The sequence below is a fragment of the Nesoenas mayeri genome (genome assembly GCF_963082525.1).
Source record: "Nesoenas mayeri genome assembly, chromosome: Z".
In the NCBI taxonomy this organism is placed as follows: domain Eukaryota; kingdom Metazoa; phylum Chordata; class Aves; order Columbiformes; family Columbidae; genus Nesoenas; species Nesoenas mayeri.
The window spans coordinates 69,985,003-69,998,265 of NC_137542.1; the positions used below are offsets into that span (position 1 = coordinate 69,985,003).

General features: G+C 38.5%; 1 protein-coding gene across 1 annotated transcript in view; it reads left to right on the top strand.

Annotated features, from left to right (window-relative positions):
• Window positions 1-13,263, top strand: part of KIAA1328 — a gene marked incomplete at both ends in the record, with an annotated part of 174,267 nt that overhangs the window by 143,801 nt on the left and 17,203 nt on the right. The window contains one exon of the mRNA XM_080362618.1: window positions 2,720-2,828. Within this exon, the coding sequence (XP_080218744.1) occupies window positions 2,720-2,828 (109 nt within the window). The remainder of the gene's footprint in view (window positions 1-2,719; window positions 2,829-13,263) is intronic.

The following is a 13,263-nucleotide window of genomic DNA, read 5'->3' on the forward strand; positions in this document are numbered from 1 at the left end:
TCATTATTTATTAAATCTTCTTTGTATATTCATAGAACCTGTTTGCTCCTTGGTGTTTCTTTTCCCCTCAATTGACTTGCATGCCTTTTTCAAGGTGTATTTTGAAACATTTTTTTATTTAGATGTGCATTTATTCAGGATTTCTTGCTACCCCTGTTTTAGGTCTGTGCAGCCTAACAGCATCAGTATATTCCTGCTTAGTTCCTTTTCTTGTTTTCCATTTCTAGCCCTGGTAATATTTTCATACTTGGGTCTTTGAATAGTCCCCTTGAGGCTATATTGGCCACTTCCAAGTCCATATATTTTCTTTTTCAGAGAAATACATCTACTTTGCTATGAATGTAGTATGTTGACAGCGTGCTAGCCTTTTCTTCTATTAGGAATGGAATATGTTCTCCCATGCTCACCAGGTTTTTATTACTTTGGTATTAGTTTCTTAAAATCTGTCTGCCTCATTCCACTGTCAAGTGAAATGATTTTTAAATATTTCTTATTCAATCATAAAGCCAAAAGTCTAAGCAGGAGGCTTCCAGTCTTTATATGCATACCCACTATTTTCATCATGGATTGGCAGACTATCAAGTTACCAGAGACACATAATCAACATATATCCCCCTGATATTTATTCCTTCACTGATAATTAACTCTTTGTTAGGTGAGATTTTTTTCACGGCATGGTGCTGAAGCACAATGCATTCTAGCAGGATGATAAGAACCCATTGTTTTTTGTTAGCTTCCCTAGAATACATGTTAAAACGTGGTTTTACTGTATTGTATATATTTGTATTCCCCTTAAATCAATGCAATATTTTAAATAATCCCATGGATGTGTGTAAATTTTGCGCTGAATTTGGAATTACAACCTTGTTGTGTGGCTTCATGTTCTAGCCTGGATGGTAGATAATATTGCTGTACAGAGAGCTGAGAAATATTTACGCATGACAGAATTACTTGAAGAGCTGAACACTGATTTGACTTAAATTTTTGCTGAGACCTGTAGTTTTCCCTCTACTTACTGTTTAGTTAAGTGATGTTGTTTGGACAGAGCTAATTAGGCTAGATTTTAAAAAGTCCAAACCCTCAGACTTTCGTGTAGTAGATCAGATTACTCCTAATTTGCCTATTCCACTTACCTCTGACTGCCTGTATGTAAGCTGTCCGACTAAATCCCGTCTATAAAAACAAGTTCTCAGGAGAGTGGGTAAAAGGTGGAAGATGGGTGGAAAATTGGCTGGACCACCAGCCTAAAAGGGTTGTCATCAGTCCAGTTGATAGCCAGTTGCTAGTTGGCCAACAACAATCTGACAGGATGCACCTTCTGCTAGTTTGCAGGCAACACCAGCTGGGGAAGTGGTCAACATGCTGGAGAGTAGGGCCCAGTGTTCAAGGGACCTTAACAGGCTGGGAAAGTGGTTTGACAGAAACCTGTTGAGGTTCAATGAAGGAAATACCAGTTCCTTCAGCTGTGTTAGACTGATCTCATACAAGAAGACCAACTGGGTGCTGACAAACAGACACGTAGATGAGGTTCTTAGGGACATGGGTTAGTGCCAGTGTTGGATTTGATGATCTTGAGAGTCTCTTCCAGCCAAAATGATCTACAATTCTATGAAGCTAGAATGCAGTTTTGCCAGGAAAGAACTGAGTGTCCTGCTGAATGGCAAATTGAACGCATGTCAGCAATGTGCCTGTGATGGAGTAACGAAACCTCATACTGGGCCATAACAGCAAAATTGGGGTCATCATGTTGATGGAGTGACACTTCCACTTCGATCAACCCTGGTGAGGCTGTATCTGTAGAGTGCTGTGTCCAGTTTGTGTCTTCACAGTGCAAGGAGAATATTGACAAACAGTAGGGAGACTAAAAGAGGCAAGCAGCGCGGTCAGAGTGCTGGAGGAGATGCCCTCCTGGGACAAGCTGAGAAAGCTGGGTGTGTTCAGCCTTAAGAAGAGACAGATCTTCGTGCTTTCTTCAGCTGTCTAAGGAGAGGGTGTAGAGAAGAGGGAATGAAACTGTTCTTGGAAGTCACCAGCATCAGAGCAAGAGACAACGGGAAAAAATTACAATTCAGGAAACTCAGATTAGCTGTACAGAAAACATTTTCACTGTGTGGGTGGTCAAACACTGAAATCAGAGAAGTGTCCGAGAGAGGTTGGTTTTCTATCAGTGGAGGCATTAAAACCTAACTGGAAAAGTGCCTTAAACCTGTTCCTGTTGCCCCCACTTTGAACGGAGGATTGAACTACATGACCTCCAGGCTTCACCTTTCAACCTAGATTATTTTGTAATTCGAGGGTTACTGGGAGAGAGGAAGAAGGAATGGACTAATAGTTCTATTTTATTGAAAGAAAAATACAATTATAGTGATATTTACACTTGGGAAACTAAGATCATGTAGCGTGTCATGAAAACTGTATCTGTGAAACAAGATGAATCCTCTAGACCACTATGAGAAGTGCAAGTCTGTCAAACTTTGGGTAGTAAGATGGACGCTGTAGAGTGTGACTTATTCTACAGATTTGATTCTACGTGATCCTGAAATGCATGCTGTGCGCAGAACTGTCAGCTGATGAGTTCTTTGATTGCCATTTCACTGTATACATGGCACTCCAAAAATGTTGCCTTTTTCAGTCCCAGTGTTCTGTAATAATGCAGAATCACAAAACATCTGTCCGAAACTTACGGGCTTCTGATGTCTGGCTTGTCTTCATTCCACAGGGATGACTTCAGGACCTAGGAATTATGCAGCCACATCCCCTGTGCTGATAGGCAGCAGCAAAGAGCTTGCAACCACAGCCGCATCACCAATCCAGCATGACACTTTACGGTAAGCCGCTAGGTAATCTCTGGTTTAAGATTCTGCAAACACAACCGTCAAATTCTCTTAGGTGCAGGGAAGTGACTGAATTTCTATGATATTTCATGTTAGCATGAGCTGGAAAATATAAACCAAAAACTGCCATATCCTTTTGACATTTATAGTAAGCCTTAAATTGCTTGTTAGAATAAGAAAAGCAGTAATATGCCAAGTTCTAACATTTTAATTTTACTTAGATTTTGAACAGAAAGTTTTTATGTTCCAAGTCTTGACATATTAAATACATTTGTAAATAATTTGAATGGATGGTGTTAACCCCTGTTAGGTTTTAAATCCAGCGGAAGATTTTAATCCCCCTGTATTTGCCCTCCCCCTCCATATTTTATCAAATGGCATTTATTTTAAAATGTTTCGTACCAGAGTTATTTTATGTTTAATGACAAGCAACAAAATCACATTAAGTCAGCAATTCCTGATTATACTGTATATCTGCACTAAATGCACTGGAAAAGCAGCATTATCACTTCTGCTCCAATGGAGAAACAGAAAGCAGCATTGTTGTTACACTTAGAGTCTAAAAAAAAAACTTGCCTTCTTTAGGCAGGATTATAATTCTCGTGGTAAGTGCCTCAAAAAACAGTATACAATCCTTGGGTTTCTTTATCATATCCCACATTTTTTCACAAAAAAAACCCTAAGAAAAATATTTAGTTAAGCAACAAAGTATTAAAGTATGAATTTGCTGTATTTTGCACCACTAGTTGGATGACAAGAATGTACAACCGTTCATAAGAAGAGTTAAATATTTCTTGGAGAATGAGAGGGTTTGAATCAGATTTAATCCTCTATTGGCCCAGTGGACGAGGAAAATGTATGCTTGATATCATCCTTGTATTTTTGGCAGCAGCTGGCATTTTATTTCTATCTTCTGAGAGAACTTGCGATATATAATAGGTGAAAAACCACTATCAATATTGACAAATTTGTACTTACTTGCTATGGAAACACTTTTTTTTTTTTCCTTCTGAAGGAAGGGGATGATAATTCTGGGAGGATTTAAGAACTGAGATAGATTGGGCTCTGTTTCCCACAAGTAACTGTTTAAACAAACAGAAACCACAAGATTGCCTAAGCATTTCTCTTAGAAGCAAGGGTTACTTTTACAAGCTAGTAATATCGGAGTGTAAAGATACTGCTTGATACTGTCTAATAGTGATAAGTTGAGATTCCATTCAAGCACTGAGGAGTAGATATAATTATTCACATCATACAACAACTGCTCAGAAAAAGGAATTTTATTCAGCAGGATTGATGGTCCATTCTTTCGCGCAGAGGGGAGTAAAATATTTGTTGAAATATGCTGTTAGAAATCATATCAGATAAAGTGATCAGTAAAAGGAATCTGATTAGCTGTCATCCTTAAAAGCTTATTTTACCAGTTGATGACAAATTGTGAAAAATCCTGTATTTCTGGGGTGCTCTGCTCGCTTTCTTTCTCGGCGCTGGTGCTATAAGTATAATTGACCAGTTTAAGCAGCCATGTTGTGCTTTCCCTTACTCATGGCCTTCTCTAATTGAAAATGGTAAATGGACAAGTATTTCTGTGGAGACCTAAAGCTGATCCTATCCTTCATCAAAAAACCTGCTTGGGCAGCAGGTCAGTCTCAATTTATCACTGAATGGTTATAAGCTTAGACTGCAGGTTTAACTAACTAAATTAATCAATATTGAGAATTATTGCTGCTTTTGTGCCACTAAAGTTGGGGTTTGTCAGCATGTTTGTTATAATCTGTGATCTGGGGCGGGGGGGTGTGTTAACAGCTTAACCACAACAGTTGGCACAGACCTGAAACTTGCAGCACAAAGCCCTAGCCTAAGAGCAAATTTATTTATTCGGCAGTACGTGTAAACCTAATTACTTTTGACTATTTAAATTCATAGGACTAGATTCAACTCGTGTTTGTGCCAGCTTCAACTAGCACAAACCCTGGCACCTGGCAGTCGCAGCGATGGAAAGGCTGCCAAGGAGAAGGTGTTGGAAAGCGACAGAAGCTCCCTGCCAGTGCAAGGCATCGGGGTGCGGGCGCAGCTTTTGTGGGGGGGCTGGCTGGATAAGCAGGCATGGCAGGTAGAGGATGCGTTGGCTCGATAGCCGGTCTTGGCAGGGCTCAGCTGGAGGCTTCAGCGTGCTACAGCTCTCTCCTGCTTGAGAAAGCATCTCTGCAGTCCTACTTCTTTCTCTCCCTTGGGACGAATCACATCTGGGACACGAAACAGCATCCCTAGAAGGTAAAGGTATACAGTTTGAGAGCCTTAGGCCTGTGGAAGGACCAGACTTGTAAGAATGAACGTGCACAAGGTGGTTTCAGCGATATCTCTGAAAGAAAAATAGCATTTCTTTATTTGGCATCCCAAGTTGGGCTAATATTGGATTTATCTGTCCATCGCGCTTCCATGCATACCTGTCGCTGCTTTTAGTAATACAGCCAAGCATTGCATGTTTGCTTACCAGTGTTTTTAAGCCAAGTGTCTACACCTGCGTGAGCCCCTTGAAATTCTGTTCACAGCAGGTCTGGAGAGCTTTTCTACTTCATGTACTTATTTATCTAGACCAAAGTGATATATCCGAAAAAAGAAAAACATCACAGGCGGGGTTGGGGCTGGACAAATTTGGAAGAGTTTGTTTCTTACCCCTAAAACATAGTTCCTCTGACTGTCTTAAACATTTACCTTTTTGACGACCAGGGACATCTTTCTCATAACTGCAGTTTGCCTAGAAGAAAGACTCTGGGTTTCGGCTGTGAGCTGGAAGGAGGAGGCAGCAGCACTGGTGTGCTTCCATTTAGTAATGAAGGACTTTTAACATAAACTAGATGTCACCTCAAGTATAATTAGGCACTGATTTCAGCAAAATAAGTGTTGTGTTGCAAAGCAGAAGTGAAACTGCTCTAAATCAAAGTATTAAGCTATTCTTTTTTTTAAAAAAAAGAAAAGTTTTAAATTGTGCCTTGTGAAAGACTCTAATTTGATTACAGCCCTGGTGCAATTGTCAGGCTCTCCCCACGCAGAAACAGTTGTAGTGTTGAGTTTGGCACAGTAAGTCCTGTAACACTGCAGATAATCAAGCACTTCAAAAGACACAGGCAAAGGTTGTTCTGCTCACCATGGAAACAGATAATTCTGCTGTAACATTTTTCATTTTGGGCACCTAAGAAGTGAATTTAAGAACAGTTAGGTAAATTAAGGGATTGAGTGATAGTATGGGATTTCAGCATTAAGCCTGTGTTTTCTTGTTGCAGTTTTAAATCAGAGCTTTAATGCTAGCTGAATGCATTGTCTTGGAGTGAAGTTTCTTGTAGCCATTAAAATAAGTGATTTAGAAGTTCCTGCACTATGAATATTGTATCTGAGCTATGTTATTATCTGTTTGACTACAGTGGCCTGTTGGAGTTTTTATAAACAGATTGTATTGTATAAATCTGTGTTTAGGGACATTTTAAAAACAAAACTATTTACCCAATTGCCCAGCACATCTCAGGTGAATGTGTATTCGGGGACTTTTAAGCAAATTAATATCTAATGTAGAATATAATGTGCAGAGTTGTATACTTAATAATGCACACTGGAATAGTCTAGAGTAGATCTGTTATGCTGAGTGTTAGGAAATACGACAGTGATGAGATTTAAGCTTTTGCCTTATGCAATAGTTGCCTTTCAGATCTGTGCACACTGGATGCTTAAATACGGTTCTGCTCTTAAGACGATACTATGAAGTTGCTTCTACTGCAGAGTCTTAAGGAAGCACTGCCAAAGAAATAGATTATTTTTTCCCCTTTAGGATCAGACACCATTCAAGGTTCAAAAGGAGAATGAGGAGGAGAAAGCTTTCATTCCAGATCTAACTTAAGATCTAATTTAAGTGTGTTTGGAATGGGGTGGTGAGTTAGGTGCTGAATGTGGTAGGAAACACAAGTTTTGCCTACTCCCGGAGAAAGCCAGCAGCACAAAAAAGTCCAATATAGTTCCATATGCAAGGGATAAAACCAAACGTTGGCAAATTAATCTCTCTTATTCACAGTGTAGGTTGTTAATTGTTCTCTCTGCTGGCTGTCGATATAATGTGAAATTTTCATTCCCCATTCAAGATGGAAAAAGTTGTGGCTGAAAATGTTAACATTTGCATTTTTATTTGTTGATTTATTTAAAGGACAGCCTCTCTTACAGCAATCCATCACTCAGTGACACCCCAAATATGAATAATGTATTGTAGACTTGCGGTTACAATGTGTAATAAGTGCCAGAGACAGTAGAAGAATGTTAACTATGTTGCAAATGTAATATTTATCGACTGGTAGTTTATTGCTTTCGAGGTTCAATAATACTGACCATAGGACATTAATATCACTTATCTTGATTTTGGTTGGGCACCTCTGTATGTAGAAATAACCCATCTATCTCATACTTACAAAATAAATGTGAATAAATGTGAATTTTACAGCACTTTGTAAGAAGTGCATTATAGGTTTCTTTGCTTAGCACTCACAATTCTCCTTTTCTGCCTTCTCATTTACTTATATCTGACATTGATCCCACTCCAATTGCCTGACCCAGATGGCGAGCACCTCGGCGCATTTCTAGGCGCTTTATTTACGGGTTGCATTATGATCTTGTGCCTCTGATGGTGTCTGGACCAAGTCTCTCTTCCTGTTAAAGACCAGTATGAAAGAGACTGTCAGATAGTTTTCTAGTGCTTCTGTCTGAAGAGATGATGGCTGAGAGGCTAAAACAGACTTCACTTTTGGAAAGACATGCATAGCAAATCTAAATCATCTCTCTCTTAGAGGATCGTGGCTATCAGAAATAGAAGCGTTTAATTAGGTCAACAGTTGTTACTGTAGACTTGGCATTTATTTTTAATCACTGAATAGAAATACATTTGAGCAATTTTGGAAGGTTAGGGTTTAAAATTCAGTGTTTTTGAGAACCAACATTTTCTTGACGCTCTGCTTAAGAAAAAAGGTTTGCAATAAGGCTACACTATGGTAGGAAATCAATCAGTAGTAATCATTCCCATCTTCAGTACTTGCTCCAGAGTTTTGCTTCAGAAACCGATATGGACTGGGCAAACACTACCCCTTATCTACGCTGTTCGGTTACGACCACTAAAAGCTTTGAAGTCTCAAGGGTGAAATGCAGATGTGAACCCAGGACTGGGATCAAAACCAAATTTAGCAGTGGGAGATTTCAAGCTTCTTTGAAATCAGATTTCACTTGTGAAGCCTGGCTCTTGGGAAACTTGGAATTGGGTTCAGCCATGAAAATGATAAGCCTTGATTATATTTCGTGTTGTCGACATCAAGTAAATTTTGAAATGACATTCTGTATTTACATCTGAGGTTATCAAATTTAACTCATCAGCAGCTTCCTTTTCTTTACTGTGTGTAACAGGAACACCTATTTGTGTCAAAGCAGCCTACCTAATAGCTGCTTTGCGATAACAGTTTTGGTGTGTCCGTTGCTGACAATGAAAATCATATTGGGAAATTCTGACTTGCAGTGCAAAAGGATTAATGTTAATTAGCAACTGTTGACTGTAATTGTCACCCTCATTAAAATGCAGAATTATGTATTTCTTAGTTATAAATAACCTTCCTAATTGTACTTGATGTATGCCAGTTTAATCAAAAAGTACTCTTGCAAACAGGCAGATATTTGCATTAATCTAGCACTGGATCTTTGAGTCTTTTTTGATCGTCTTTTATTCCAAAGTTGACTAGTTGGGGGAGGTCTATTACAGCTACATATCCTTTACACACTTTTTTATTCAGCTCTGTGGATCTGACAGGATTTTGTATTAAAATGAGAGGAAATGTCTTCTGGGAATGTTCGGTGCAACAGAAAACGTGTCAGTTTTGAAGTAGTTGGCAAGGTTTCCATCATTCAGTGGTATGACAATTTGAAAGTAATAATAAGCAAAGCAAAATAGCGTACAAATCATATTATGAAGCTGACTTAACTCTTTCAGTCTACTTCTTACCATAATTTTCATTGTTATCTTAATTCCCTTTTTTTTTTTACCTTTTTTTCCTACTCACTGCTTTTGCATGTTCTTAAATACCACATTAAATCTTAAGTGAGTGTTGGTTCATTGGATGTTGTTCCCTTTTGCAGTTGTAATTACAGCAATAATATTTTTTTTAAAAAATACTTTTAGCTTCCTTCTGGTTCTTGCTTTACCTCTTTGTCAAAAAACCCTGATTTGACTGTCCTTTCTTCTTCCAGTGATAGTCTTCGCATTGTAGCTTTTAAACATTTCCTTGGAATTACTATGATGGCAATTTCTATAGAACTTGACAAATTAAGACCAGTCTTGGTTCCTCTTGTCATGGTTCATTTAAGTGACTCTTTTGTGTGGTTCTGTTCCCAGCACTGTAGTCACTTCTCTGCTACTTCTCCTTCAGAGGAGTCTCCTCTTGGGTTTTTCTTTTTAGAGACGGGAGGAATTGAGTAACAGTATGTATAGAATAATTACATTTCACTCTAAGAAGCCATTCTCCCAAAATATAGCTCTGTCATCGTTCCACCACATTGCTTATGTGTTGCTTTTTCTCTCTCCTTCACCTGCCTGGACTTTTCAGGCTGTAAACTCTTCTGGGCAGGATCCTGGCACAGTGAATCTCCGTGCTTGGTTGGTCTATGTAATAACGATGATTAATTGTGATGCTAGTATAGTTAGGGTGGAATTCATCTTCCTTATCTTGAGACAACTGAGCTAGTTACCCTCAGCTCCTTTTAGAGTCGATGACTTATTTTAGGATCAGCTAAATCACCTTTTGGTGATACCTGTCATCCTGTGGACTGTAAAATAAGCCCAGAGTAACGTGCATTGACACCTTATCCCTCTTACAGCTGAATATGTGGAACTAAAAATAAGTTGTTTGTCATTTGTATTTTGTTTATGGATTGGAAGCAATTGCGGGGTTAACCTATGTGCTACATGGTCAGCGGCTTGGTTATTAACACAGTCTTAATACTCGCATTATAAATCAAGGGGCTTATGTACAGAACGCCCTGGAGGAGGGATTGGGTTTGTAGAATTGTGAACGTACAGCATCTTCTCAGTGGAATGTGGGCTTGTGGTGTGGCAACCTGTTTAATAAAACTGTGGTAGTGGAAAGACGGGAGTTGGAGAATCCTTTTTAGAAGTGACGTGAAAGGATGACACCCTGTGACTCAAACACGAGTGACCAGGATCCTGCGGTGTTTCTGAGGTCTGAGCAGGACCTTGCAACCCGTCAGTTCCCACCTCTGAGACTCAAGCGTAGTGTGTGTAGGGAGAGGGTCTCACCAGACCGGCGCAGCTCTGTCTTATCCTTTGTATCCAGCTGATGCGTTGCCTACTTACAAAAGAAATTCTTGGCTTTCTGTTACTTCAGGACGTTAACCAGCATTTTATACTATTTGATTTGCCCTATTTCCAGTTATATATGTACTTTTTATTTCCTTTGTGATATTCTGGTTCTCTGTCTCAATAAAGCCATCCAGCTTCTGGTTTTACTTCCAGGAATAGCATGGAATCATCAGTGAATGTCATCTCATTATTTGTCCTTTCTCCAACCCACTTATGAATGCATTAGAGAGTTCAGGCCCTAACCAGTTTCTCTGAGGCTCAACTGATGACCTCCCCGGCCAGTTTGCAGGAGACCAATTTTAATGTTTTCTCTTTATTTCCTGTCTTTTAAATAGTTATCTATCCATTAATGGATATTCCTTTTAGTTTATGGAAACTTTGGCGATAGATTTTCCGGAAAGCTTTTGGAACTCCAAGTAGACTATATAAATTGTATTTTCATTTTTTGGATGCATGATAATTCTACAAATCTAGTAGAGGTCCCCAGTGAATTATGACTTACTAAAAAGACTCTTCACCAATATGTCAAGTTTATTGAATCTTTTTTGTAATTTCTATCAGTCTGCTTGTTCTGAACATCAGACCTCTTCATTTGTAGAGTTTTGCGTCACTCTAGATCCCTTTTAAAAAAAAGAAAAAGATACATTTACCAACTTTCAGTGCCCCAGAACTGAGGCAGTTTTAGGCAATTAGTTACGCGCTATAGTTAATAGTTCAGCTATTTCATACTTGAGCTCCCTCAGAAGTTTGAGAGAGTACCAGCTGATCCCAGCAATTTATTATTGTTCATTCTGTTGATTTGTTCTGTAATGTATTTATATGACACTTCAACTTGAGACAGGTCTTCCACCATGTCCTCTGTGGCCTCAGAAACTTCCTAAGTTCATGCATAGTGAATATGAGTTCATTGACTTTTTCTGCTATGGCCTTATCAAACCTAGGTGCTCCTTTTTAACTTTATCTCCTCTTGGCTTTCATAAATACTCAGTCTTCCTATTTTTTATATACTTACGGTGGGATTTGTTATTAGACCTTAAGCTTTTAGCAGGATGACCCTTAATCTTTGGCTGGGATCTCTTGTGTTAGTTTTGTTTTGTTTTGTTGATCAATCAGTTTGCTGTTTTCTTTATTTAAACCTGACGTGACGTAACTGTCTCCTTTACTGTTCCACTTAGGTGGTCTAACTCTAATCTCTCGGAAGTCTTTCTCCATAGGTTGTGTCATTTTTGGAGTCTGCATATAAATATTAGACAGGTGTGTGCCATTTGCAAACATTTTACCCTTTTTAACCACTCCTTTTAAACAAACCTTCTCATTTTTATATTGTTTCCAGTTCTGAAGTGAAGGACTTCTGTAGTAAATTTTGCTTCACAGACACGTTGGATCCAAGTACATAATGTATGTTGTTACTCTTTGTGGTCACTTCTGAGCAATGCTGCCAGATGTGAGAGAGATTTTGCGGAATGAACAACCCAACAGACTAGGACCCTTCAGCCTGGAAAAGAAATGCCTGAGTTTAGGATACTATCAAAAGCTCATAAAATCAAAGGTGACATGCAGAAAATGAATAGGGAACAATTCTTCATTGTCTTGTCTTACTGGCCATCAGGCAGAATTGTGAGGTGGCACATTCAGAGTGTACAACATTTAGAGACCAGAGATCCAGTTACCTGGTATCCTGACTCCTCGTCATTATTGTGTTCTCATACTCCAAGACTGTAGGTGTAGGGTTTTTTATAACTTATACAGTTTTTTTAGATAAAGTAATCCATAATATATGGGTTATAATAATGATTTTTGAATAACTACATGTTCATCTCTTAATGTCTTTGTCGAGACATTTCTGATATGGAAATATCAAATATCTGGGTTTAAGTCTCAATTTCATAATGTTACATATCTGAAATTAATTCAATAGGATATAATAACCGAAGATTCAGGCCCTGATTTTTTTGTGGGTAAGGTAATGAAATAACCAGGCTGTTTTCCACAGTGTTTCAGTGTAAAGAATATTGAATTGTTCAATACATTTTTGTTTTGTGGGCTTTCCAGGATTACTTTTGGGAACCCTGAGTCATGTAACATACCTTCCAGTTTTCCGATACAGATTTGAAGGAAATAAAGAGTCAGTGGTTTAGTCCCTGCTCACAGATCTTTGTTCAACCTGAGTGCACCAATTTGTATTGTAGATGTGACGACTTCTCTTCTTAGACCACATTTCCTTTTCAAAAACATATGCTATTGAACATCGTTAAGTTTGGCTCTGTGGTGGGCTGTGATTAGAGCACTGAAGTTATCTCTTCAACATTAGGATAATCTTAAAAGAAAACAGTATCCTGAGCGGGCTTTTTGCCATTTATTTAGGTGTAGATACTGATTATTGAGTATTTAAATTTCTCAGTGGAACATGCTTCTAGCTGCCGGGTCATTTGGGGTAAAGTGTGATAATTTTGATCCATTCTGTGTTGTTTATGAGGTTGTACTTCATTTATGGCCCTAGGGGATGGAGGGAGGGAAAAGGTTAAATTATTTCATTTAGTCTGAATGTTCTGGGAGGGAAATAGTTTGAAAACATGATGGAAAACTAAACCTCTTACTGAAAATAATATTGTGTCATCATTTTCTACCCCGTACAAAGTTTACTCTGTTTGTTTCAATAGTGGTGCCTTAAGTGTTGTTTTTCTCCTTTGGCTCTTCCCACAGATAAGTTTTAAAGGATTTTGGTCTGATACATAGAGCTGGACAATATAGTAAAAATAAACTAGTTGAAAATGTCCCTGCTTATTGCAGGGGGCTGGATGAGATGACCTTAAAGGTCCCTTCCCAAACCAAACCCAAACGAAATTAAAAAATGAAATGAAATGAAAAAACTCCTTTTGAAGTTCTATTTTTTTTTTCTGTAAAAAACAAACATAGGCATCCCAGAGTACTAATATATAATTTATGTATTTAAACTCTTTTAAAGGAGATTCGCAAAGCCTCTAATGCCATTGTACTTTTAACTTTCATTTTTGCTTCATCTGCATTGAATCA